Source organism: Patagioenas fasciata, chromosome 13 (assembly GCF_037038585.1).
Source record: "Patagioenas fasciata isolate bPatFas1 chromosome 13, bPatFas1.hap1, whole genome shotgun sequence".
Classification (NCBI taxonomy): Eukaryota; Metazoa; Chordata; class Aves; order Columbiformes; family Columbidae; genus Patagioenas; species Patagioenas fasciata.
In genome coordinates, this window is record NC_092532.1 from 9161319 (window position 1) to 9189150 (window position 27832).

The window sequence follows — 27832 nt, forward strand, 5'->3', positions numbered from 1 at the left end:
AAACGAATTTCCAAATGGAAGAACTAGAAGTCTGCCCCTGCAAGGTCATCTCTGCTAAAAACAGCCCATCCCGCTCCTCAGAAAAAAACAGAGAAGTTAACTGCAGCAATATGTATTTCTCACCTATAACGTGATTTATGTGGAGCAAAACCCCACAGCAAAGTGACTGACAGAAAAGCCTCAAGCAATTTAAATTTCAGCCAGATACAACCTTACTGTGTGTTTCAGGAAGCAGACAACACACTGTGTTAACTACCACAGGAGTAGTAAAAAGCTCGCATCACGTTGGATCATCCCCTAAAATGTAATCCTCTCATTATCGAGACTAATTATATCTGCAATTGGCTTCCACATAGAGCATTGCTAGCAGCACTTCAGACTAGCCCTTCCTTTTAAAAACAACAGTAAATGAGATTATCTACAACGTTATGGAGACTGAACTGTCATTTCCCTATCACTCCCAAAAAAAGGTGAGGTTTTAGAGCAAGTAAGACAGACAGAGACTTACAGAGAACAAGGGCAAGATTTCCCATAAAGGAACACTGCGTTGCCCGACTCATCTTTCCTCCTCACCCCCTCATCTGGACAGTGGCAGTTCCTTGAAAATGTGCCTACATGCTGCTACTATGAACTTGAGACATGCAAATGAACAGTCAATCACAGGCATTTAAAAATATAAATGTAGAATATAGCTTTATGTTTTCCTGTGTAAGCACACAGACATGCACAAAGCCCAGGCTGATCTTCCTCTTATTTTCCTGTTGGGAAATCAGAGCCCAGCCCAGCCAGACTTCTCATTACTACAGAGGGCAGAGTAATAGGGCTGGAAAATGTGGCAGCAACTTTTCAAAGACACTGCAGCAATCCTGAAAGAGTTAAAGAAAACATGAGACACCCTTTCAACTAGAACCATGGCAGAACTAAGGCAAGAATGCAGCTGAAACACCTGTGTCCTGTTCTCTGGAGAAAGGGGAGAGATCTGGGACCAGCACCTGTCCACACGTGCTGAGCTGAAATGGCTTGGAGGACAAATCCTGATCGGTCACTACACAGGGGAGTTTGTGGGAGGGGGGTACTGTGACTATGAAACAATCCACTGAGATCCACCACAAAGAGTGAATTCACCTCTCCTTGTAGCCTTCCCGACAATTTTTGTAGACATTGATGTTCCTTCCCCTGTTTCTAAGAGTTTGTCCCCAGTTTTAAAGAGAAAAAAAGGCCTGGTCTCACACCAGAAATACCCAGCCATCTGTCCACCCTTGAGATGTATTTTATATCTATCTATCTGACCTCCCAACAGCAGAGGGAGAAGAAGGGACTGTTCTGTTCAGCTTTCTGCTCTGTTTCTACACTTTTGGAACAGTCTACAGACCTGTTTTGCAGGTAAACATTTACCTAAGATGCAGGTATTTTCTTTCAAGGATGTGGTGGATAGGTGGAAAAACAAAAAAACCTCCCAAACAATAAGACGTTACACTAAAACTATTTGACCCTGTACTATCCCTTGGGCAAAGCGCTGGGGCTGAGCTGTTGCGACGCACAGGGCAGCGCTCACTGCATGGACCCTGCGCACACAGTTCCACTGCTCCAGCCCCCGCTAGAGCGGACAGTGACTGAAGCAATCAAAACAAAACTAGTCTTCACTCTGCTTGGGCTTTACTGTCTGCCTGGTTCGGTTTTTTTTAAACAGAATTTTTATCTGCAGTTGCTTGTGGTTTATAGTTCTGAGCCTGACTTTACCAGTGCCCAGAACATGGCTGGCTCGTCATGACAAGGGTGGAAGGGCTCGGAAGCCACGGCTCAATAACCAATTTACAGCGTCACAAGCCACCAGCCATGGACAGAAGCTGCCTCTGCCTGCTCGAACCCAGAGCAGCTCCCCAGGCCCAGCACTGGCAAAGCTCGGCTCTGGGCAGCGCTACCAGCCTAAGCCTGAGTGAACCTCGGCCCACCAACAGGGACAAGCCTCCTCATTGAAGGAGAAGGTCCTTTCAGTGGTAACAAAAAATCTCAGTGCTACTTTTTGAAGTTTTTCACTCAAGAAACTTGTGCTGCAGTTTAACGTAAACACTCTTTGGTTTTTTAAAAGGAACTGGACTGGCTGTTAGCAGACACTAAACACCTGGAGGTAACAGACATTTAGTTTCATTCAAGTTTAAGTCTTTTCTGTTAGGTACAGAAGTAATTAGCAGTTCATATCTATCTGTGGATTTAGAGTGTAACAGGGTTTGTGGGATTTTTTAGTTCATTTGCTTTTAAGATATGTGCTTCTACAGGATTTGGTTGCTGCTGTCTTTGAACCAAACCAGTCATTAAGTAACTTGATTTTAGAAATGCATGCTCAAATTATTTTTTGATTAAAGTTATACAAAAATATCAAATCCTTTAAACAGGATAAATAAAACCATCAAATTATTTCAATGCCCGAAGTTCCACTGCGCACAGTTAAATCCACAAGTTGTCTCAGAGAGGTCTGGCAAAACATGAATGGTGAGCAGTGCTGGAAAGTTTCTCAGACAAGTCTACAATCACTTCGGTTTCTGATCAGGATTCCTGCACCATGCAAATCTGGGAAACATTCTCACACAAATATTTAATGTATATGAACTCACAGAAAAAAAATAACACAGCTATTGGAATCCTCACCTGAAATATATATATTTTTCTCAAGCAACAGTTTAAGGCCAATTAGGAAAGTGGGACATGAGCTTGTAAGAAATATGGGGACCAAATTATGCAAAAAATCCCTTTATCCAATGAAGAAATATGCATCCATAATGTTTTTTTCCTCATTGCACAAATGTTTACTAACATACACATGTTACTGACAAGGATTCCAGGTGCAAAGCAGCACTACGGCTAACCTCACAAATCAGGATTTTGGTCTTAAATCCTCTATTTTGTTTACATTTAATAAAGATCAATGACAGGGCCTTCAGCCTAAAGTCTAAAACATGACTGGGAGTAAGATAAAGACACAGATAAAGTCATGCCTCAATCTTATATGCTGTCAATTAGAAAAACAATGAATTTAAATCCATCAGTTTATAGAAGTGTCAACCTAGCATATTTTATATTCTCATGTATTTGAGAACTGTGTAATACATTCCAATAGAGAGGTATGTGTGAGCGCAGTTTAAGTACTAAGCTTCCTCATGACGTTCCTTCCGCCATACAGTCTGGGAAAAGCTTCAGGGCCCAAATGTTATCTCCCATTTTTAGCCTAGTTAGAAGTTGCTGTTTTACAGTCAGTCAGCATTGTGCCGTAGTTCCAAATTGGTATTTATTCCCTCTGAAGCCAGAGTGCATTCCAGGAGGTAAGAGCCCTGTGCTGTGTAACAACAGAACAGCAAAGCACGTAACTTACTCCTTGAGGATACATGTATGAAAAACAGCAATCATTAGCACAGAATGCCTTGTCATTTGGACTGCCCAATTTACTTCAATTTACCTAAATTCTCCTAGAATGAACTCTGTTACTTCTCCACAAGCTCTTTTTTACAATTGGAACTTTGCCAGCACTGTTCATGTTGGCCAGAGCGTCACAGCCCTCAACAAAGCACGGGAAGAAATGAGAACTCTTACCAGCAGCAACTACAGCGGGAGGCGGCGAACCGGCCTCGCCACCGCTTGTCTGGCTCATGGATGCTACAGAAGTTTCTCTGGAAGGCGGTAACTGCAGCTCCTTCGGGAGAAGGTCATAGACGGATTCTGTTGAACAAAGGGAAGACAAAAAGGATATAATCAACAATTTATGTGTGCTCTGTAAGACAAAAGAAATTATGTTTTTGCCTAGAAGATATGAACCATAATGCAACCTTTTCAGGACCTTCTGAAAAAGCTACACTAAGTACTTGTCGATCTTAACATCATGGAATAAAGTTATTTCAGAAAACAAGCAAAATACAAAAACATTAAGATATACATTCTTGAGGCTGAAACAAAAGGATACAAACTTGTTCAAACAAAGAAATAATTCATGAACTTCCACAAAAACTGCACTCATTTGAACGAAGGGGCTGTCAGCAGGTACAGCGGATCACATGAGAACCAAAGACAAACCTGTTCGCTGAATTCCAACTGTGCCACTCACTTCCAAAGAAAATGAAATTAATTTAGTACCATCATCCACGCAATATTGAATAAAGTCTTCCCAAAAGTGTCAATTCTTATGCAAAATCCCTTATTTTCAACATCCCGTTTGGAGATGCACGTAACTGGAATGAACAGCTCTAAACTGCATCAACAATTCTACAGCACAAAACTTGATGAAATCCCTTTATACGTATTATTTAGGTGCCTGAGACAGACATGGAAAACTCAATGTGCATTTTTAAAGTTCTTTTTTCTCTCTATGAAGCAATAATTATACTCAATTGATCCTGAACTAAAATACGTTTGCACAGCAATTCTTCTGCAAAAATTAGACACCCTCCCCCCCGAGTTGTTAACTAAAAAGTTTTATGTGCATTAGGTCCTGTCATAAAAGCAACATACTCAAAATATTGGCAACCAGAGGCTCCCATCCAAATGCCAAGCAGAAATTCTCTGCTGAGGTTTTCTGTAAGGGTGATCTGTAATGGTGAGACAATGTACAAGTAAAATATTTCAAGACAGTTCAAGTTAACTAACCATAAATTCATAGTTTTATTCCTTGGAAAAATCGGGGGAAAAAATGTGCTTGCCAAAGATCTTAAAAGGTACGGAAGGCAAAGGGAACAGATATACATTTGTTAGTATTTTTGCTCCTGTTTTACTCTGAGGAACAGCTCTATTAGCATTTCCCTCCGAGATGAGTTCCCTTTGTAAATTTTAAGTTTTTCCCAGAAATACGGCATAAGAACACCCCAAACAGGAGTGAGGAAAAACATGGGAGCTCTACAGGGTAACACACAAGGAAGAAAAGAGACCAGAACTGCAGGATTAAAACAGTCTGGGGAAGAGCTGGACTTGCTGGAAAGGACTCAGAGGAGCCACAGAAATGATCAGAGGCTGGACCAGCTCTGCTGTGGGACAGGCTGAGAGAGCTGGGGTGTTCAGCTGGAGAAGAGAAGCTCCGGGGAGACCTTATTGTGGCCTTTCCAGACTTAAAAGGGGCCCATAAGAAAGATGGGGACAGCAGGGTCTGTTGCGATAGGACAAGGGGTGATGGTTTTAAAGTAGAGAAATTTAGGCTGGACATGAGGAAGAAATCGTTGCCCCTGAGGGTGGTGAGAGCCTGGCCCAGGTTGGCCAGAGAGGTGGTGGATGAATCATCCCTGGAGACATCCCAGGCCAGGCTGGACGGGGCTCTGAGCAACCTGAGCTGGTGAAGATGTCCCTGCTCATGGCAGGGGTGGCACTGGGGGAGCTGGGGAGGTCCCTTCAACCCTCCTGTGACTCTGTGAACACATGGCAGAAGTTTAAGGTCAAAGCCAAACTTTAAGAAAAAACAAAACAAACCAAAACCCCACCAACTCCTGGCTTTTCTTCAAGAAAGAAGTAGCTTCACAGGCTAAGCTACATCTTTAGTGAACTGGATTACTAGGAGCTATCATTTCAAATCTGAGAAATTTGAAATAGTCTGGGTACCTTTAAGAGGGCTTGCTGCAACAAACCTGCCCTTCACAAATCAGACTTCAAATGAAACTTTGTGTTTTCACCTAAACACAGGCCAATGTTTATATATGCTGCACTATAAATAACATTAAAGCAAAAACTGACAAATTCCAGAACGATTAGAGTCCTTGCAAGGAAACTACTTCCCCAGAGGATACAGTTTCTCTCCACATCTGATATGGTGTTTAAATAGCTAAAGCTCCCTTCACTATTGATCAGCTCATCTCCATCACCGTGTTTTACATACGTGTGCGTGCACACATGCACACTGAGTGTATGAAACTTTGTTATGATTCTGTGTTTATTCATGTGGAAAATATGCACAAAAAAGGCTGTTACGTAACTGCAGTATTACATTTGAAGGCAGAAATAAAAATTCAGCCTCGTTACGTATTTCTACCTAATTAGCGAGAAAAAAATATGTAGACAGAATTCCTGTTCTAAGCAGCCACTGCACTGAATCAACAAGCCAGGTTTCAGCTGTCTGACAGCACTCAGAATCCCGTAACTTACTGCTGATTTCAAATCCTCTTGACAAATATATTAGTTGATCTTAAGTTTAGGGCCTTTTTTTGCTGCAGGTAGCTCCATTTTTATCAAACATCTCCCATAAATACATTTTCTTCCTCCATATAGGAACAGAGGGACATGCGTTTCAGGGTTACTGTTATTATGAAATACAAACAAGATCAACACACGAACAAACCAACAAAGCACTGGTGATCAGCCGGGAGCCCCTCACGCTCGTGTCATCTCAGCCAGACGAGCCCAGGCTCCAAACCGCTGCAACCAGGGACACCTGGGGACAGGCAGATTTACAAAAAGTACTTGAAGTGTCAAATTTCTCCAACTGCCCTTTATCCGATTATCCCACCCCTCTAATCTCTCATCTGAGATCAGCTGCTTCTAACTTTGATCTTCCTGCCAGTTATACTGACGGGTTAGAAAATTATATTTCACGTGGCTATACTGACCAGAGCAGCAAACACGAGGTTGATACCCAACATGGCAAAACTTAAATCTGGGCAGAAGACTTAGCGTACTGCTTAAAACTGCACAAAACATTCAAAATTGAAATATTCTTGAAAAATAATCAAGTAATATGGTGGTAGACTTGCTTGTTATGGCAACACATCAAAAGCAGCGCAGCTGAACCCAACAATAACCATCCCAGTCCCGTTGGCCATGGCAGGAACCCACCCAGGGACTCACCACTTCTCCAGAACCGCAGAGCAGCACCAGGCCCTGCAGATCCACACCCGGACACACAATACTGCTGGAAGGGATGCACATCTGGTACACAATGCTACACGCAACTGAGATCAGTTACTAGAAATTAAAAGAAGGGAACAAAAGCTATCTGTGAGAGAGCTTCATGCATTACCATGGGGCTGCACAAAAATATATCCTTGGGTCAATGTGTATCTGCATCGGTCCAGCAGCTGGGGACAGGAGGGACAGAGAGGAGAGGCCTGGGAAAGACTGAGGAAAAAAACTCAGAAAAGGAAGGAAACAGCAGGTGAAGCTGATCTGATGATACTAGAGTGAAAGTGCAAAAGCCTGGCTGTTTGTGATGCCAAACTGACATTTCTAAGTGCTCCTTCCCTCCTGTTTTACTCATTTCACTGTAGTGCACACAGACTTGTAGGAATGTTTTCAGATTTCTACACACAGACTAACCAGGATGGTCACAGGCAGCTGGGCTTACAGCAAAACCCAAGTACTGCAGCCTTTCCCCACCTCCACCACCAGAGCATACTACACCTGAACTTTCAAACTATCCTCATCATCACAGTATCTAAGGACCTTTCAGAAACACACCAGGAACATTGGGTTCCTCCTTACTAACTAAGGAAACTGTGGTTCTATTTAGATTCTATTCTTAGGAACAGAGCAGCTAAGCTCATGGAAGGAAAGGGAATCCAGCTTAGCACAACTACTTCCTTTGGGGAGCGCTAAGGCAGCGCTAAGATTCTGTGAGAAGTCACTGCAGCTTTGGACATGGCCCAAAGCCAGCCCCGCTTCTTCCAAAGTGCACACATTCCCACCATAGAGAGGGCTCTCCCTCGTAACCAAAAAGGAGAATTCTCATCTCAGAGTTTCAGATAACCTCCCACGGTCAGAGCAGCAGCCACTTCCAAGGAAAAGGTCTCTTTTAATAACACAACTTCAACACTGAAATGGAGATGGGTGCTACCACTTCAAGCAGACAGAAGACAAGAGGAGGAAAGAGAAATAATTTCCCCGAAGTAGCTAATGTTGCACATAATCTGGTTAACTGTAACACAGTACATGAAGTACTCATGGCTGCAGTATTCCATCCCATGGAATTACAAGTGAGGGTCCCTCAGCAGCCCCCCCGTGCTCCCCAGCGCAGACTCCGAGGTCAGGCCAGCCCCGCTGCTCAAACGCCATTGTGGGGCAATGGAGAAAACCAGTCAGGCTGTCGGCAGCACGGATGGGGCATTTTCCACTCCAGCCGGCATCTTCTGCCTTTAAGGGTAGGTACATTCTGGAAATCCCTCACCACTTCTGTGACCTCATGATCAACAGCAAAGTTAACACTTGTCTTTAAATAAGGTCCCGGCACAGAACGGCTGCCCGCTTGATCCCCACTGATACTGGTGTCCTCAACATGTTTTAATACCCATACACAGTTGGCTGCTTCTTCCAAAGCCATTTCCTTGCTGTAGCACATGACAGTCACACCAGAGATTACACAAAACCTTGGTGTACTCTTCTAATCAGCTGGCAGCATCCAAGCAGAAATCTCTTCTAATGATGTACTTCTAATCTGATTAAAAAAAAACAAGCAAGCAAACAGGCAAGGACAGTTGTTTATATGGAACTGAGATTAAGAAACAATTAGAAATACAGGAACCTGCAAGTAGCCTCTGCTACACAGGAGGGAGGAGATAAGTGGAGCACACATGCTCAGCAAATCAAAGCAACTCTATAAAGGAAAACACAATGGTGTCCATGCTCCACCACTTCCCCAGCTAAGTATCCAAATTCAGGTTCTGAGTCCCCACACACACATGTACGCAGATTCTATGATGCTGATCAGCTCATGTTAAGACAGAGTTTTGGGTTAAACCTGTATTACCGAGGTTCCAAATGTCAGCTAATGGTCTGTCACTCCTCACTCCAAAGGTAGCTGCATTTTAATAAAACTATACATGCAACCAAGTACCTCTCTCAAAAACCTTTGTGGGTAAGATCTACTCTACACCTGAAAAATCTAGGGCTCTGAATCCGTCAGACCGCCCTGTGGTTTGTTTAACCTGAAGTTCTGTTCTACACAGAAGTCCAGAGTCTATGACAAATAATATAGTTTAGTAGTTGAGCTTATTTTATGCCAGTGATTCCACCACAATAGCTCAGTTCACAAAGTTTTTAAAGAAGGTGAGGGCGGAATGGGGAGTATCACATCTGCTCTGAACATTCACCATCTAAGAAAAGCCTTGCTTTCTTGCAAAATGTTCGCGGCACATGACCCTCATGGATTTTTCTGTACACAAAAGCTGGGGTGTGGGAATACCTCGAAGTGAACTATTCCGCCTGTCAGGAAAAACCTGTAAGAGCCAGTTGACAAGCCCTCCGTACAGCAACCAAAGGCAAACAGGTTCTCCTGCAGATCCCAGGAAGAATTTACTGCACAAGTTTGGTTATTACAGCACAGAGATTCATTTCAGAAACCTCAGGCCACCCCCAAGTGCAACAACCAACACAGAATCTCCCTGTGACACAGCGCAGTCACTGCTTTTGCCAAGGCTGAACTGGGAAAAGTAACATCAGGACCCACTGGAGTAAATTCCACAGTGAAAACATAGACAGTGTATTGCTTTTTTATCTCTTAATTGGCAAAATGAAACAGTACTACAGCTACTCTGCGAATACACACCTACGCCTCTGTGCAAACGACACAGCCTGTGCACAGCCAGGGGAGGCTTCAGAACCGCAGCCCCAGGAGGTGGCATGCTGATAGGGCTGGCACAGGGACAGAGCGGGGACACAGACTCGAGCCAAGGCAGGATAAGGAGCACTCAGTAAGCAGCTCAACAGAGGAAGCTTTGAGAGTCCCAGAAAGGCAACTGGAAAAAAGTCAGAGTGCGCAGTGCATCAAACCAGAACAGAAACAGACTGAGGGGGGCACAGGCCAGACCAGTCTCTGACCACTACAGCACTTTCTACTCCAGTGGCGGAGGGTTAACTGGGGTTTGGGGCTTGTTTGTTTGAGGTCTTCTTTGTTTGGTGGTTGTTTTCTTTTTTGTTTGCTTGTTTGGCTTTTTTGAGTAGTCCATAGGGGATCCACACTCCCACCTGCAGAAGTGAGAACCACCCATAACTGCAGACAACAGCAGCTCTGCTTAAGGTACAGCAGAGATTTTACACAGTAAAGTTACAAAAAAAGATTGGCCAGAAGGAAAGAATAGGCAACAAAAGTAAATCAGCTTCTGTTCTGTACCTGTTAAAAGAGGATTTATATTACAGACTATCACACTTTCTGTATTTCCTACCATCTTTGCAACCTCAGTAGACCTGACCCAGGCTTGCTGAGCAGCGCAGTGAGGGGAACAGCCCTGCAGATGGGCTCAGGGTATGAACAGGGCAAGAAGGGAAGACCCCACACGTAACAGATAAACTGCAGCAACTGTTCCAAGAATGGAAGGTATCTGCTGCATAAGTTCACAGCAAAAGCCAAAGAGCAAGAAAAAGCCTTTACTTGGCGCAGCTGAGCAAAAGGACACAAAACAGTACTTAATAGTCTTGATGCAGATTTATAAAGTTGTCAGTCTGATTACTCCTACTTTTTTTCGCAAATGCAGAAACTGAACTGTAGGAAGAACGTAACTCAGAACGCTCCCCAGCCGGCAGCAGGACTCGACTGAGCGTCCCTTACCCAGAGCTCAATCCACCAGGTAACACGCACTAAAACAACGCTTTTATTTCATGTCTTCAAGCACATGTCAGAATAACATGATTAAAGGCAGGACTCAAATTGTCACTGTAACCTGAAATTCCTTCTGTTCCCATGCACATTAATATTCTGAGGAAGCTCCTCTGCACAACCTGCACCACTATTCTTCAGACAGCTCAAGTGCAGGAATGTCAGCAAGACTCGTGGTGTGTTGTGTGTTCACGGGCTGCACATGGCAAAGAGGACGGGACTGCGAACGAGTCCTCCCACCAGTGCTCCTGTTATTGTCAGCACTGGCAGAACTATATTGCTGCTACAGCAACAGTGGCAGGTTTTCAAAGAAACTGCAGTGTATACAAGGATGTTTTACACAGCCAAACCGAAAATCTTCCTTCCAGTTCCCTCTGGCTTCAGACAAAAGCAGCAAACCCTAAATCAACACCATGCAGGAGCACACAGGGAAAGGCAGATGCCACGGTTCTGCCTGCACTAGAAAACTTTCTCATTAAAAGCCGATGTTTGTGCAGCTCCGCTCTGAACAATCAGCAGAGGATCGGAGCCCTCGGTGGTGATGACGCTGCACTGGACACTGTCACAGCCAAATCTTGCCTGCAAACATGCTACCCCAACACTGAAATGCACGTTACAGTATGTTAGTGAAGGAGAGAGAAGAGTTTGCTGACAGACAGACGCTTCTGTCTTAAAGAAACATGGTCAGGAATATATTATGAACCAAAGTCATTCAAATTTTATCACAACTGTAATATCATTATTGCTTGGACTTAATGAAAGCTAAAAGTTGTTTCTTGCATTATTTGAAACACAAGTATTATTACCACAAATGCTAGTACTGAAAAGGTAATTTCACAAGCAATTCATAACTGATCAGATACTGCAGTATTCCATTAACCTTCAGAAAACCCATTAATCTCAATATTCAGGATTCTGCATAGCAGTGTAGGGTTGAGAAATTAATCCTTTTAAAGTTGAATTTCAACAACTGACAAAGGCATGTGTTAGCTGAACTTCATCTATGGCATTCGTCCAAATATCAAATAAAGCTTTCCTGGCTGTGGTTCAGCCAGCCCCATTCACAGCTCTAAGAGTACGTTTATAAACGTAGACAGACAGTATAAATACTGTGTCTTGTTTGCATCCAACTTTATACATCTCCAAACAAGAGAACAACATTATTTAGCAATTGTCATTTCAAGAAATGGACCAGTAATGACTTACTGAAGAGTCTAAGCCATGCAGTTGTGAACTCCAGACAAAACCCTAAGAACTCAAGAGATACTACTAAAACACTACAGTGGGCAGGGCAGAGTGAGTAAAGGCTGACAGATCTGCCCATACATGAACATACCAGGTACCACTCTGCTAAACTGGTAAACCCTTCAGCAACATATTTGAAAGGCTTTACTACACAAGCGGTATTTAGAGATGTACGCAACCCAAAATGGGAGGAAAAAAATAAATTAAAAACAAACAAAAATCCTATTCAAAATAGATTTATTTCCTTTTTAATTCTTCAGCTACCGTTGCCATGTTCTAATCTTCCAGCATGCAGGAAACCGAGCCAAGCTTATGTTTGGAAAGAATCCAAATACGATAGGTATAAAAAAATCAATTACGGAATTCAAACAAGCTCATTTTGCCATAATACTGTTATATACAGTTGTTACAACAATGGCATGCATTTATTTGTGATTCCATACTAAACTGAATTTTAAGGATAGTTTGTTTTCTCCCTATCTTCACACACTGTCACTAGAAAGACTTCAGTTCTCAAATTCTCAAGGAAACCCATGTACAGCGTGACCAAAGAATATTATTAATAGCTATTTATTAACCACTTTAAAACATTGCTATTGTTCAAAAATCAAAGTTCAGCAGAAGCACAGAGGTGATCAGGTGCCCCAGCCAGTTCTGCCTGTGGCCACGTGGGGCCATCGCACCATCCACATTCAGAGACACCCAAGCCCACCTGACCTGTTATTATTGTCTCAAAGCAATGTTTCTCAGCCTTTTCAGGTTTGCAAAGTTTTTTTCCAATGTTTTTTGCCATCTCTCACATCTACTGTAGAACAAGAAATCCAATACCAGCAATGAAAAATGTAACACACGTTTTTCTTTTGAAGCTATACCACAATATCTGACCTTGAAGAATAAAAGCATACAGGTATTCAGACAGACTTGCAATACATTTCAGCCTCACGGATTCAGTATTTTATCACAGACCTGGGTGCAGAGGCTCCGCTCACGAGACCTGACATGTCCCAGCAACTCCCAGCACGATGTCTTGTGTCTTGAGCCCACAAAACATCTTCGCACCTCCCTCACCTCATTCTAGTCAGATACTGAACACTGAAAGGTATTTCCTTTAGTCATCCCCAAAACTGAGAAACATTTATGCTTCCTACCATCATTTTGGTTTCTAGTTATAATTCAAGCACTATGTTGAATGATAAACAGAGTTTTTAGAAAACAAACACGAAGTAATGTTTAATAACCAATCCTCAGCACAGTTAAAAGAAAGCTCTGCTCAAAGTCTGACATCTGTAAGAGAACTTCTCATAAACCAGCTGGTCAGGTATGTGGAAGCAATGGAGCTGAGACTCTTGAATCTCGCCAACTTTTCTCTCTGGTATTGTGAGATCCCCGCACTACCTGTACGGCCCTGGGCAAACTTCTGGGACAAACACGGCACCTGGAAGGAACTCCACAAGGAATAAAGATGCAAGTTGTCTGTAAAAACAGGGTTTGAAACTATGAAGCAAGTTCTTCTCCAAGTATGTTCACACATGACTGTCAGGAGACAAGTGGGAACAGAAGCCAAGCATCTAACAGCAAAATGAGGATCAGAGATGAGATCCCTTTCTGTACTACACAGCTACAGCTCCAACTGAACTGGAGGGACACCAGCAGCGGAAGAATCAGTGGTGTTAGTGCTCGGGAGCTGCAAATTATATAAAACTTGAGGATGGTCATAAAAAAAAAATCAAACTAAATATTGATTAGCCCATATCTTTTCTCTGATAGGAGCAAACTATACGGAAATGTTTACAGGAACCAATAAGTTTACAGAGTATTCCTATTACAATATCTTCCATATTCTCACAATCCGCTACAGACTAACTCCCCAGCTCACTGGCCTCCCTGAACATACATACCCTCTATAAATCTAACAGCTGCTCAAACCATTTATCCTTTTACCACCTAAAACATGCCTCAATTGTTTCCACTATCAAATGGTGTACAGATCATATCTGGATGGACACGGTGTGCCTGTCAAAAGCTTCTAGGGATTCCAGCATCCCTTGTCCAGGACTATCCCCCCGACATGAGCAGCTTCTCAAACGTCATATGCTGGCAGACTTAAAGATCTCTTCAGCTCGATTGATTTGTTTTTCCATATGGGACTTCTAAGCATGAAAAAACGTTGTACTCCAAGCTTCTTCAACAGGTAACTCGTATCCCACTATAGAGAGCGTTTGTTTCGAACACCCAGAGTACTTCAGTTACCTTTATGTCTAAAAAGTTAATTCAGTAAAAAGAGAGCCTTCAAATTCCTTGGCTCAGATGCAGACAGGCAGTAATGTTCCCAAATCAATTCTTCTGCTATTGTATTAATGTACTGAAATACCTGCATGGCAAGGAGTACTTAAATCTACTCTAAACAATGTAATCCCTTCCTTGCTACCACACCTCCAAACGCACCTTTTTTACTTAAGTGGTAGCAAGTAACTGAATTCCTGAAGCTTAAACTGAATCCTTTCAGGCCACAAAATAAGAAACCTAATGATTTCCCCATCTGATTAAAGAGCAACCCTATTCCAGGTGCAGTTCAAGTTTCATGGCGAGGCCGATGGCCCTTTCTAGAATTCAGATGTCCTAGAAGAAAAACAAAATAAGATTTATTCCCAAGTGAAATCCACACACAGGCTAAGGACAGGCATTGATCACACTCACAGACATAGACTTACAGAGAAGAGATGATCGAAGTTCTTTATCGCTAACAAACGCAGGGAAGAGTTTAAAACTGTGTGCCTGAGCACAGAACTCCAGGAATGCCCACAAAGTGGTTTTCAAAGAACACACTTGATAAACAAGTGTGATCTCCTTTCTGAAAGGAGCAATGTGGCAGTCACATCTCCCCATGGGTTCTGAACCTCGTAGATATCCTCAGCAAAACTGATATCAGAATACAAAATCTCAGGCTACATTTCCTACAGAATTCAGGAAAATAAACAGCTATATTCAAAAGAAAAATTTGACTTAGTACCCCAATAAGAAAATGAGTGCAACATAACATTAGACATGAGAATTTCTGATATGGAAACCCACAAACATCCCAATGATTGGAAAAGCTGTTCAGAACCCACCAACTGACAGGCACGTAGGGCCACGGAGATGAGGGGCTTGGAGCATCTTCTGCGCAAGGAGAGGCTGAGGGCCGGGGCTGTTCATCCTGTAGAGCAGGGAGCTCAGGGGATGAAGGAACCAGAGGCTCTTCTCAGCAGTGACGAGGGACAAGACAAGAGGCAGTGAGCACAAATTAAAACACTTTAAATTCCATCTTAATTATCTTACCCACAAAGGCAAATCAACACTGGTACAGGCTGGTCAGGCGGGTTGTGGAGTCTCCATCCGTGGGGATGGGCAGTACCCACCTGGCCATGGTCCCAGCCCAGCGGGTCCAGCTGGCACGGCTTGGCTTAGATGATCTTCAGAGTGCCCTGCCAAGCCCAGCCAGTGTGTGACAGGCCCTGGCAGTGCCTCCCAAAACACTCCCCGCTCCTCACCCACCACCTGCACGGCCGGGACACCCTGTGGTTCTCCGAAGTTTAACCTGAATAGGACTCCTGGGGTCTATTTACTTACGAGATATAACCAAGCCTATTAGAAACTGTAATTCTAAGTTCCTCAGTACATCTGCTTTAATAGGAATACATATTCCAAGCTAAGCCACCTTTTTTCCACCCTAAGATACAAAAAGCATACTCAAATATTTTGAACTAGAAAACCTCTTCAGTCCTAATACTGAACTGAAGAGAAAGTAAACTTAAAATGGAGGACAAGAAATATTTCTTCACAGAGTATACAATTGGACTGTGGAATTCCTCGCTGAATGCAAAAAACTAATCAAGAGTCAAAAAGAACTGAATAAGATCCTAGATATTCCTGTTATACCGCAAAATAGTTAAGCATATCCATGTGTACGTACAAAGGAACCTCACTGCAAAGGTACAGTCCTGAGTTGGGAAACAAGTTGTTAGTGGGACTCGTGGTACTCAAACATACAACGTGCAGTGCTGCTCGGCATGAGCTCTGCCACAGGACGGAGTCACTGCTGCCACCAACGCTCCCCAAGGACACGCACCAAGGAGCAGAACGTCCTTTAACAGGGGAGATCATCCCAAGTCACATCCCCCTGCCCCGCTTTGCAAAGCAGCTTGTGTGGCCACTATCAGTTAGAGTCGCATTAGCAGGTCCTGTTCCCCTATGCACAGGAATCAGAAACTGTCACAGTTAATAGAAGCTACTGAACTCCACAGTTCAGTATTTTCCAATCAGCCCGTAGCGCTACTATCAAAACTCACAGACTCTTCTGCTGAGCAAATCCATACAAAAAAAAAAAAAAAAAAGATCAGGCCTCTAGACAATGAGGGACTGAAACAACTGGCTTGTAACGCCAGTTTTTCTGAACAGGACTGGAACTCCAACATTTGAAAACTTTATTACTGTCTCTAAACCTCTTTCCTATTTGCGTCACCTTGTCAGGCCGTTAAGGGGACCTGCAATCCATCTTCCCTTTGTCTGCCTCAACTTCAGCGCAACTCAAATCTGCTTTTAGTATCAACGTTTTGCATTACTTTGGCATATTGCATTAGTTTGATAAGTTCTGTGACCCAAAATTCTTTCTAATTGTTTACAAAACAACTGTCAAACCTTTCCAACTGCTGGAGGGACAAGTAATCAAGGGAACTGGAGAACCATTCTTCAGAGCATATTTACATAAATAGTAAAAACATTCCTCTTGGTCTGGCACGGTGATATTCACCACACAGACCGCTCAGAGCTGCCCAAGTCAATAACCTAATGTCACTGATGCTGAGCATTTGCATTTCAACCCCTGCTAAAGCACCACATGCTTTTGGAAACTGCAGTTACTTAAGATTTTACTATGTGCCTATTAGAATCTGCTCTTACAACACAGTGCAAAGTTAGATCTGAGAGTTCATGTCAGCCAGCCCCTAAAATAATTGCCGTACTTGCTGACGAGAAAGCCAAAACTTGTCTGAATATTCAACCTTGTTTGCTCTTTACATAAACACAAAGAAGATAACAAAAGTGATAAACTGCAGAGACCTGACCACATCCCCTCCTTCACCTGCACTTTGACCACTCATCAATTCCTCCAGGGATTTACCAGCACGTCTAAACTCCAAGATGAGTTCAGGTCATTGCCTTTGTGTACAAAAAAAGAGCATTACTTCTTCCTTTCCTCCAACTCAAGTACATTTCCACACAAAACTAAGTAATCTGTGTATCGGTGCAAAAATCAGATCAAGGCTCTATGCTGACAATCATTTTTAGTCAAGAGACCCCAAAGGGAGTCGCTGCAACACTGGACGTGCTCACACTGAGATCTCTCTAAATCAAGTCAAATTCAAGCCTCTCATCGCAATATTCAAATCCTTCCACGGGACGAGAGAATTGAGCAATATATGGAGATTTTCTTAATAGGAAAAAAAGAAAACTACAACTTTTGTAGAAGGATTTAAAAAAAAAAAAAAACAACCAACATAAAATTAACTGTGAGAAAAATCCAAATAGTCTTAGAACTAAAGAAAAAGCTTACTTAATTCCTCTTAATTTTCCCTACTCCTTCATCCACACCCCACACTGACAGCAGCCACAAGCAGGCAGCAGAGCAGGGGATGCAGGAACAGTCCCACCTTCCTCCATCCCAGGACACCGGGGGCTCCCCTGTCCCCAGCCCAGCCCAGGTAGCACATCCGGCCTTTCCAGGCTCAGCACAGCAGCACCGACCCAGCAAACACAGCAGAAAGCATGTCGAGGAGGATTTCCTTCCCAGCAGAGCCAGGTGAGCAGCTCTACCTCATCTGCAGCCTCCATTTAATCCCAATCCTCAACAACCCCTTCTTGTCTTGACACCACTCGTGCAGCTGCACACTAAACCAGACCGGGGAGCAGAACAATGTTAGAAAATCTTATCAGAAGTACAACAGACTCATTCTAGATTGGTTTCCGAATCCCATTTATCTTGCAGCCACAAAAAACAATTGTGCTAGCACAATTCAGAGAACGGTCCACAGGTGAGAACAGCCAGCAGGGAAAGGAGTCTGTTTGAACAGCTCTGGCACCACAATGTTCAAATTACAGAGTGAAAAGCTGTGAATTCAGAATCCTACTTCCAGCACCATGTGGAATCAACCTGCGGCAATGTATTCTATAGTTTTGTTTGTGAAGCCAATAAACAAGTAAAATTCAAAGCAGAAAAGGCCGTTTACAAGGCTGACAGAATTTAGGGAACTTTGGTGGACTCATCTCATTTGCCTTCAATCAGATGTCCCAGGGCATCAGCGGGTGCAGCCCCCGGAACGCTCAGCACCTCTTGCCCAGCATGGCACCTCCTGGAGCTACAAAAAGGACCCAAGTATTCTAAACAAAATGCAGGCTCTTCCTATTTTTACAAAGCGTCTGTTCCATCCCTCTTTGATAACTCAGTCGCTGTCTCATAGACTTATCCTTGGGAAGAAAAAAAATTCTCATAGGGAAAAAAAAATATCACCAAAACCCACGTGTCGTATCAACAGTTCGCAGTTGCACACAAGTAGATTACCGTCAGTTAACATTTAAGCACGGATGAAAATAGTGTTTTGACTATATGACATTTTTAGGGCAAAAGAGCTATTTAAGAGACTACTAACGTTTTTCTAGTACCTTCCAAGTTTCAGAAAGACTCTCAGTTTTACAGTTACTCAGTTGTGTAAAGCAAAATCAGGGATGGAGAAGGAATATATGAATAAGAAGTTTTCATCATACTTTTTGCAGTCCAAAAATGCAACTTTACTAGTGCACACACATTACTTTTTAATTGTTCAAAATGAATGTGTCAGCTAAATTAATCACACATTTAATCAGCTCAGATTTAGTACCTGACATTTGATAAACTGCTCTAATTACAGGTTTTCACCTCTGCCTGTTTACGAGGAAGAGCCAACTTTGCTGTATTTGAATGTTCCATATGATATTCCACCACAGAACAACTAGCCTCAAGGTTTTAGGTTTTATGCTCCAGTGATTTTTCTACTACGTGACCAATTTGTATGCACATTTGGGTTGTTTTATTTCAAAAAGGAGAGCATGTTATGTAAAGATGGGAATTAAAACTATTACATTCTAAACATCTTCAGCATTCAAAAAGGCAAATTTTTTATATCTCTATTAGCTTCTTACTACGACATACTATCCTTCTGCCATGGCTACAAAGCATATACGTTTTTAGAATATTGATTACACATAAAACGATGGGGCGCAGTTCTTAGCCCAAGCCCATTCCCCAGGAGCTGTGGGGATGAGATCCACAGCAACCGGCCTTGGACTCAACATTTTGCATTTATGTTCTTTTTAAGAGCTCTAACCAGTTGTATTGCAGAGCCCTGCTGCTTGCCTACAGTTTCACTATCATTTTAAGGCAATTTATGCTGAACAGTCCCACGTTCCCACATGGCTCTGCCTGGAGTCAGCACCAGCTGCTTGCAGGATCCTCACCTGTTACAAACCAACACTTCTCCTCCCCTCTTCCTTTTGGTTGCTGGAGGGACGGGTGGGAAGGAATAAGGGAACAGCTGAGTTGATTTTAACGTGACCCCCAGTCCAGTTCCCCACGTGGCCACAGAAGGGCTGGGAAGAGCAGAGCAATGAGGAAAAGATGGGGGACCAGGCTGCCTGAACTGGGCAAGTGGGAATTCCTGCTGCTTGGAACTGCTCAGGAGATCACACCTACAGGAGTACAAACTGGAAGTATTCAGATACCCAAAGAAAAATATTCTCTTTCCCAAGGTATGCATAAATGGAAATAAATAACTCAAATGACTTATCAGATCAAGTTTTAAATTAACGACTCTCCCTTTGTCCGTCTTGCTGTTTCACTTTAGGTCTGTGTGCCTTCAGAAGTTTTGCTGAATGTTTTTACAGGAATATGAACAAAAACCTTAACCAAAATGGCCAAGCAAGCCAAAACTTTAGCACATAACTCCATCCGACCAAGGAACAGGACACACTATGCCATAAAAAATAGCACCAGCATAAGCTGCATCTCAATTCACTGGGTTTTAAAATAAACTCACTTTTAAGAGCAGGCAAGTGCATTTTAATCGGAACACTACTAATCTTCTACTTTCATTTCAGTAAACTAAAGTTCACATGTTAGAAAACCACCCCAGTCTTACAGCTTCTCTCACTCTCGTACTCTTCGTATTTCCAAAGCCCCACAGTGATCATCGACAAACCTCCACAAGCAGGTCACTAACCCACAGCCACCCTGGTGTGCGCGGGAACACGAGACGCAGGAGTCGTTCCTGGCCCCGGTTCGACCTGCAGGCTGGATTCCGATCTGCAGGCAGGTCTGCTCCTGAAAGGAAAGCGCTTAGGAGAAACTAAATCTCCTAACACACCCTCATCACAAATGCATATTTGTGGCTTTCTCACTGTGTTCAGACCTTTCCCTTTATCCTGTGGAGAGATGCTGTGAGTATGAATACAAGCGATGAGATAAATTTATCCATATCTATCTAGGAAAAAAAAAGGCACACCAAAGTATGTTCTGATTAATCAGATAAGCACTAATAAATTTTCCTAAACCCAGCTAAAAATTGTACCAATATACCTCACAGCAAACAGGATCACTTCAGTATTCTGGAAAAGTATATTCATTTGTTCTCAATTTTAATTTAATTTTGCATTTCAACTTAACATCTCCTTGATCTTTCATTATGACAAAACAGGAAAAGCAAATCTTGCTGTAACCTCTTTATAGCCATTCACTGCTTTGTACACCTCTATCGTATGCCATTTGTTTGGATCAAGCAGCTCATTAATGGCCACTACTGAGCAACAAACATCCTTCTCTGGACCTTTTCTAGCCCTGAACCCACATCAACACCACCGGAAGAAGAAGTAAACTCTCAATTAATTAGTCTGAGATCATTTTCCTACCTGACACAGACACTCAACCATTCTATTAAATATAAAAAATTCTCAGTAAGGTTGGTGAGTTCACAAGTTCTGATCAATTAAGCATGAGTCCTTGAAGAGATTTCACAACATACACGCAACCTCTTTATCTTAAATGTTTTACAAATCACTTTAACAGTGCACGATATTCAGTTTTCCAGTACATTAAAGGATCATTTTGATGGGGTTTTATCACCTGTATTTTTTTAATCAGAACTGCCCTGTTTCAAAATACTCTTTCCCTTCTGTCGCCCTCACTAGGACTGAAACCAAATGGTACACACACGTTAGAGAAACAGGAGAGCAGTAAACCCCTGGAACGTCTTTCAAACAAACTGCAAACTCTTACGCGCTAGTGATAATTTTAAGATCCCCAAACAGTGAGCCAATGACTTTGGGCAGTTTAAGAGCTTTAAAGATGTGCTTTGACTCGCTGAAGTATTTTTATTTCTTTTAGCTTTGGCACTAACGACACCCAACTCAAGAGTTAGTGAACTTATTACAATTAGTTCCAAAAACTCTAAAAAAATTTATTCTTTCCTGTAACAATGTTAAACTTTGTTTAGCTCACTTTCTACAGGGTAATAGAAGGCTTTACAAAGTTGCTCCCCCTCCGTTGTACCGTGGGCAGGTATGCTCAATGAGCTACTACAAGGGACTTACAAGCCTTTTAAATAAGAGAAAACAAGTCAAGAACTTGTGTAGCACATAACATTTGTCCTACCATACATCACCTCATTACCATGCACTTGTCAAAACTAAAACTCCAATACCACTAAAATAGGTGTTCCATTCATTTACTTTTACAACTCCCTATATTCTTTGTTTCCCCCAATGACGCCGTTTCACCCCCAGACTCCCATGGATGGAGTTAATGCCCGGCGACAGCTCATGCCTGAACTGCGGGGTACCGTAACCCATGCTGGACACCAGCCCTCCACTTCTCGGGTTCTTTGCCCATTTCTAACCCAAATCAGACCGTTCACGTTCTCTCCGAGGCCGCTTGTTCCACTGAAACCCTTTTCCGACAAACTTAAGCAGTAGCTTCGGGGCAATCCCGACCCGCCCGTGCTCGCCGTGCCCGTTACTCTGCGCTCCCAACTCCAGGTCGGAGCGCCCGTGTCACCCGGGCAGCGCCGGCCCCAGCGGGCTCGGCTGCATCCCTGCGGATGCGCTGGGACCGGTGCGGCGAACGGGGCCGCGGCCGCAGTCCCGGCACCAGCACCGGCAGGGCAGGAGTGGGAGCAGAGCCCGCGGTGCCGGGCAGCCCCTCGCCGCCGAGCCGCTCCCACGGGGGCCGCCGCCGGGCCCTGAGCGCAGGAACCTGTCGGGACACATTCTTGAGGCCGCGGCGGCCGGGCCAGGAATGCGGCCGGGGGAGCCGCCGGGCTCGGCCCCAGCGCGGCCGCGGGGCCCCTTGCGGCGGGACGGCCCCGAGCATCCCAGCGGGGGAGAGGGGGCCCTCGGGCCGGGCGAAGCTCCCGCCGGCCCCGGGAAGCGCGGGGCGGAGGGGGGGCGGTCCGAGGCGCGGGCCCCGGCGGCAGGGCCGGCCCTTAGCGACGGTTAACGGCGCGGGCCCAGCGGCCCCCACGGCCCCGCCTCCCGGCCCGGTGCCACACTCACCCTTGGAGTAGAGGGACTTGGGGGATTCGAGGTCGAGGTCGGCGCTGAGCAGAGAGATGAAGTCCGAGGGCATCGCAGCTCCGCGGCCCAGCAGGGGCGAGGGGGGCGGCGGGAGGAGGGGGCCGGGCCGGGAGGGGGGCGCTGCTGCCTCCGCCGCCCCGGGGTGCGGAGGGGAGACACCGGCAGGCGAGAGCGCGGCGCTCCGCACGTCGGGGCCGCGAATCGGGCCGGGTCGGGCCAGGCCGGGGGCTCCGTTCGCCGTAGGCACCGGGCACCGCCACCCGCCGCCGCTGACAGGCACCGGCTACTGCCAACAGAACGCGCCCGGCCGCCCCCTCCGGCCCCGCTCTGCGCCTGCGCGACCGCGGGGAGAGGGCGCGCACAAGGAACCTCCGCGCGGCCCGCCCGCGCATGCGCCCGGTGGGCGGGGAGACACGGCGACGGAACAGCCCCCGTGCTGGGCCCTGAACGCCTGCGCGGAGCAGCCCGCCGTCGCGCTCTCCCCGCCGCCGCCAGTAGGGCCGCGGTGCGCATGCGGGAGGGGGCGCGGCGGAGGGCGGGGAGCCGCCGGCCGGAACAGCAGCGGCGGGGGCGCGGAAGCGTCTAGAAGTGCGGGGGGGCGCGGCCGCGGCGGGAGCCGCACCGGGATTCGGGGTTCTGCCTCGGCCGGTGTGAGGGGCGGCCCTGGGGAGAAGCGCTTTGCCGGCAGCGCTGTGCGGCTGCACGAGCCCTCCCTAGAGCCAACCGGCGGCGGCGGCCGTGGTGGACAAGTGCTCGGTGCTGTCCCTTGTCCCGGTGGAGGGGACGAGGGGCAGAACGGCGGCGGGGGCAGCGGCACCATCCACAGCGCGTCCCAGCGCAGAGTGCGTCTGTGCTGACTGCAGTTTGTGTGGTCCAGATAAAGAAGCAAATATTTCTAAGCAGACAAAGTGGAAATGTGGAAAGACTGTCAGTAGTGTGGTTTAGTTCAGTGAAACAAAACTGGGGTACAGCTTGGGGAAACGTACCCAGATCAGGGGAATCTGGACAACATTAGTGCTGAGAAGTTGAGAGGTTCAGGAGCCGTCCCTGTGTGAGGAGGTCTCGGGATCACCCACACACATCTGAAATTACTTTTCTAAGGTGATAAAAGTCTGCTTTGGAAATGGGAAGGGGATGGGAAAGCAGGAGGGGCTGTGGTGTGAGCAAGCGGAGGTGCCAGGCGGATGCTTCAGCTGTGAAAAATGGAGGAGGCCGGAGCTGCGAACAGCTGCCGCGTGCTGCTGGCTCCGGTGTCCCTGCGGGGACGGTGTCACCGAGACGCTGGATCCCAGCCCCCGCGCAGCCCGTTCCTAGCCAGCCCGCTCTGACGGCCTGGCGAAATCGCCTCCAAAAGCACTCAGTGTCTTCCAGAAACCCGCCGTGCCCCACCAGCCGGAACCGAGGGTCGGGGCCTCTGGAGACGCCGGTCGGTGGGTCACTGTGGCGCAGCCTCCCCCGGGGGTTGCCACCAAGTGCCCGACTGTGCTCTGTGCTTGCCAAACTCTGGTGTCAGTGCTGCCAGCACCAGGTTTCATTCTGTCACATTACCCACATGAGCCAAGCACTCGGTTCACAACAGAACGGTGGCAGCCGGGCAGTAGGTGTTGGGTTTTGTTTGAAGTCGGATATCCCTTTCACCCCAGATCGACTGCCTTAATCCCCCAGAGCTGTGCTGGCATCTCCCCTGCCCAACTTCATCATCACTTGTGGCATTTCAAGAGGACGCAGTGTTGAGAACACACAGTACAGCTGCAGATTTCAGCACCATCCAAGGGCTCACGTGTATCTAGACTCTGACACCCTTTTCCGTCACCATCTGCCCTCCATATCTCCTGTTTCTGCCCCTCTCACCTACTCACCCATTACGGTTTTGCACCAACTCATGCTGGGCTATGCAGGGATTTGCCCGGCAGTGCTCTCCACCTTTTCCTTAAGGAATTGCCTTGTTCCTGGCCAGACAGCCAGTGCGTGCCCCAGGGAGCGGGCGGTGTGTCCTGCCATGCCAGGGCCATCGTGCCGGGGCCATTGTGCCGGGGCCGTGCCGGTGAGCAGCTCCTGTCCGCGGCTGCGTCCCTGGGCTGCAGGATCTGCAGGGCCCTTCCTGGCCACTCCGCTCCCAGGGGAGCGCTCGTTACCATAATTCTGCTGCTGCTTCAGGGCACTCTGACAATAATACCACTGTTATTGAACATGTTATTTTCATCATGTCTACAAACACAGTGTTTCTGAGGCTGAACCCCAGACAAAGCGAGGTGTTTGTCCATCTTGCTCAATAAGTGCGATCATCCCTGGGAAGGGCTCTGGCCGCTCGTGTGCTGCCACGCACAGCAAGAACCACACTCGTGCGTCTTGCTCAGAATGGGCTGTTGGTCCCTGGTCCCATTCCCGGCTGTTGGCTGCTGCCAGGACGGCTCTGCCGCTGCCTGGGGAAGCGCTGGGGACGTCTCTGTGCTGCGCCCGGAGCTCACACAGGCCCTTTCCTCCGCTCCCGGAGCTGCGGTGCTGAGTGGAGCAGCTTTGTGTGAGGGCACGGTTTGTTCTTCACACCAGGCACGAGTGTCCTCCTGCGTTAACCATCCTCCAAAAGGGTTTGCTGTAATCACTACACAATCACTCAGCTGGCAGGTGAAATTTCTTCGTGGCGAACCAGCTGCTTTGCAGTTTCTTAAGTTACAGCAATGGCGAGTGATTGAAATAAGGTAAAAGCCAGCTATAAATCCAAGAAATGAAGAATTTCAAAGCATGAGTCTGAAGGCAGTATTTTGCCTCATCTGGCTGCCAGAGCGTGCAGCGGAGAAGGGGAAAGCTGAACATACAAACGGGCAGGCTCAGATTATACAACTGTGGAGTTAAAAGGATTAGCTGATAAATTTACTGAACAACTGGAAATTATTTTTATGGTGGCAAGATCAGAGAGGGGAGAAAAACAAGCTCTGGAGGAGCAGTCATATTCCCAAGAGCTGCAGTGTCCCCTTGGCAGCGCGTCCCGGGCAGCCTCGGGGGAAGGTGAGTCCCTGCCCCGCGCGGGACGATCCGTTCCCATGAGAAGAGAGGGAGCTGCTCCTACCCAGGCACTGAGAAAGCAAACTGTTTGGGAAGCGTCCAGGGAAAAAGATGCAAGACTCTGCTATAATCACCTTTTCTCAGTAACAAGGGAAACAAGGCTTTCTGAGAAGGTGCCACTGACGGATGGGTTGTGGCAGAGAAAAGCAGCTCTTGCTGCTGGAATGGGAGCACTGGGAGATGGAGCAATTGGGGATGGAGCAGGTGGCTCCACTGCTTTTGGAGGGCAAAGGAATTCACTGCTGGCCAGCGAGACTGAGCAGCACTGACAACCCAGGCGCCACTGGCACAGCGGCAGCAGCGACGTGATGGCGAAGGGCTCGCGCTGCAGCGGGGTCATGTCACCCCATAGCCGATGACTGGTGTAATTGCCAATAAATGCGCTCACAGGTGGCATGAGAACGTTCTCCTTGTGGCATAGCCCCGAGGTGGCTCTGCCTGCCTGGGATGCTGCATTGGTGTCCAGAGCCACTGCCCTGGCCCCGCTCCCCGGCTGTGCCCCACACCCCGGTTAACATGCCGGGGCCCATGGGAGGAGTTTATGGCCCCAACAAACCTCGTCCTTGTGTTTCACTGACCTGTCCCACTGCGTTACCTCCCCGAGTCCCACAGCCAGGCACTGCTCCCTGCTGCACGCTGCGCTAACACTATTTAGTCATTAAAAGCTCTAGTTGTGCTGGACTGCCCTCTCCTCCCAAAGAGCACGTTATAATCTTGATTTTGTGGTCATAGTATATGGCAAAAATGTAACTAAAATACACCAAAATCCTAACCAATTCACTGCCAGACACTGCCACAGGAGGCTTCCCGGGAGAAGTTACATGTCACTAAGGTATTTTCTCTTTTTATAATGAAGTTCCTCTCCCTGCATAAGCGGTTGGATAGCAGCAGCTGTGAGGGGGACGGTGTCTAAACCAGGATAATGGCGATAAATAGCAGGTGCATGCATAATATTGTGAACCCCATTTGCAATTTTGAAGCCTACGTAGGTGTTTTATTTTGTAACTGTGTTAGAAAGACTGTCAGAAAATCATTAGGCTCTGCCAACAGTTCCCTATTCCCAGGTTACGGCTTCCTGACTCATTACAGCTGCTGAGCTTGGCAGGAAAATTGTTTTATAGTCGTTTCTGCGAGTGGTGTCCCTGGAGAAGAGACACTGGCGAGCGTGTGACACCAGCAATACCTTCCCCAGTGACGGAGGCAGCTGGAGCCATCGGGATCACCACGTTCTGCTGCAGGGACACCGGCACTGTTTGTCCCCACATTGGGACGACAGGATCCTGGGCTGCTCCATTGTAGGGACCAGGAGCTGCTGTGTGTGATTTGCGGCTTTCCTGAGTATCTGGTAAGGGTTTTAAAGAGAAAAAGGAGCCATTTAAATCTGTTAAAGAAATGGATGTTCCCATTCCATCTCAGGAATAAGCCGCAGCATTGTCCCCCATCGCCCCAAGAGTGGCTGTGGCCAGAGGCTCCTCGCTGTCCCACGGGCGGCACACGCGGCCGGCTGAGCACGTCCCGGGTGCGAGTTTGTTCCCTGGAGCTCTCTGAGCCCTGTTTTCTCTGTCCCACAAGTACTGAGGTCGTGAGGCAAAAACCCACATTCAGGTTGTAATAATCCTGAGGCAGCCATGTTGTCAGTGCTATTAGGGGTACTTGGAAAGCTTCAGTGTTTACCCTTTTGTGTTTATATTTAATTGTATCTGTATAAATTTACACAGCATAACTCAATAATTTTTTTCCTCTTTATCAGCCAATTTCAGCAAAACCAGGAACACACTCAGACCTCCAACGCATCCTCCACAAACCATCAGCCCAATGAATTAATAGTTCCATTCTGCTTTGTCAAGGACTTGGGGCTGTGGAGAGGCAGAAGAGACCAGCACGTTCTGCTGGCGTTCCTGAGCAGCCACAACACGGTCACGTTAATGTGGAAGCTCCCCCACACTCATGTTTACAGTTTCTTCACTCGACTCCACGTCCCAAGCACCTGAAGGAAGTAGAGCACACACACCCAGCTTTCATTTCACCCTGCGAGTTTTCTCACAGGCTGAAAGCCGAGCCAGTGCCTGCATTGCGCGGGGACCTGGCAACAAACCCCTGCTGTGTGAGAAGTTCAGCGTGAGGACAAAGATTCGGGGTTGTCTTTTTTAATCCTCAAATAAAGCAGGTAAACAAGCTTTGGTAATGCTCCTTTGTTGTCTGAGCCATTTCACACCCGTGGGGTTCAGCGAGAATTCTTCTGGAGAAGGAAGGAGCGAGGAGAGGGAGCAGCAGTGGGATGGGGAGCCCAGCGCTAGGGGAGCCGAGGCTGACGGAGCCGCCTCCATTGTGGACGGTCCA

At 46.4% G+C, this 27832-nt stretch overlaps 1 protein-coding gene across 5 annotated transcripts in view; it reads right to left on the bottom strand.

Annotated features, from left to right (window-relative positions):
* NFAT5 (nuclear factor of activated T cells 5) overlaps nucleotides 1–22770 on the bottom strand; it is a 58315-nt gene extending 35545 nt beyond the window's left edge. For 2 of the 5 annotated variants that reach the window (XM_065848363.2, XM_065848362.2), the window contains exons 1-2: nucleotides 22409–22770; nucleotides 3586–3711 (exon numbers count right to left, since the gene is read on the bottom strand). In XM_065848363.2, coding sequence (XP_065704435.1) covers nucleotides 3586–3711; nucleotides 22409–22481 — 199 coding nt within the window. In that variant the 5' untranslated portion in view covers nucleotides 22482–22770. Of the gene's footprint in view, nucleotides 1–3585; nucleotides 3712–22408 lie in introns of those variants that run through there. The other 3 variants (XM_065848366.2, XM_065848364.2, XM_065848368.2) reach the window with 2 other exon arrangements.
* Nucleotides 22771–27832: the final 5062 nt, after the last annotated feature.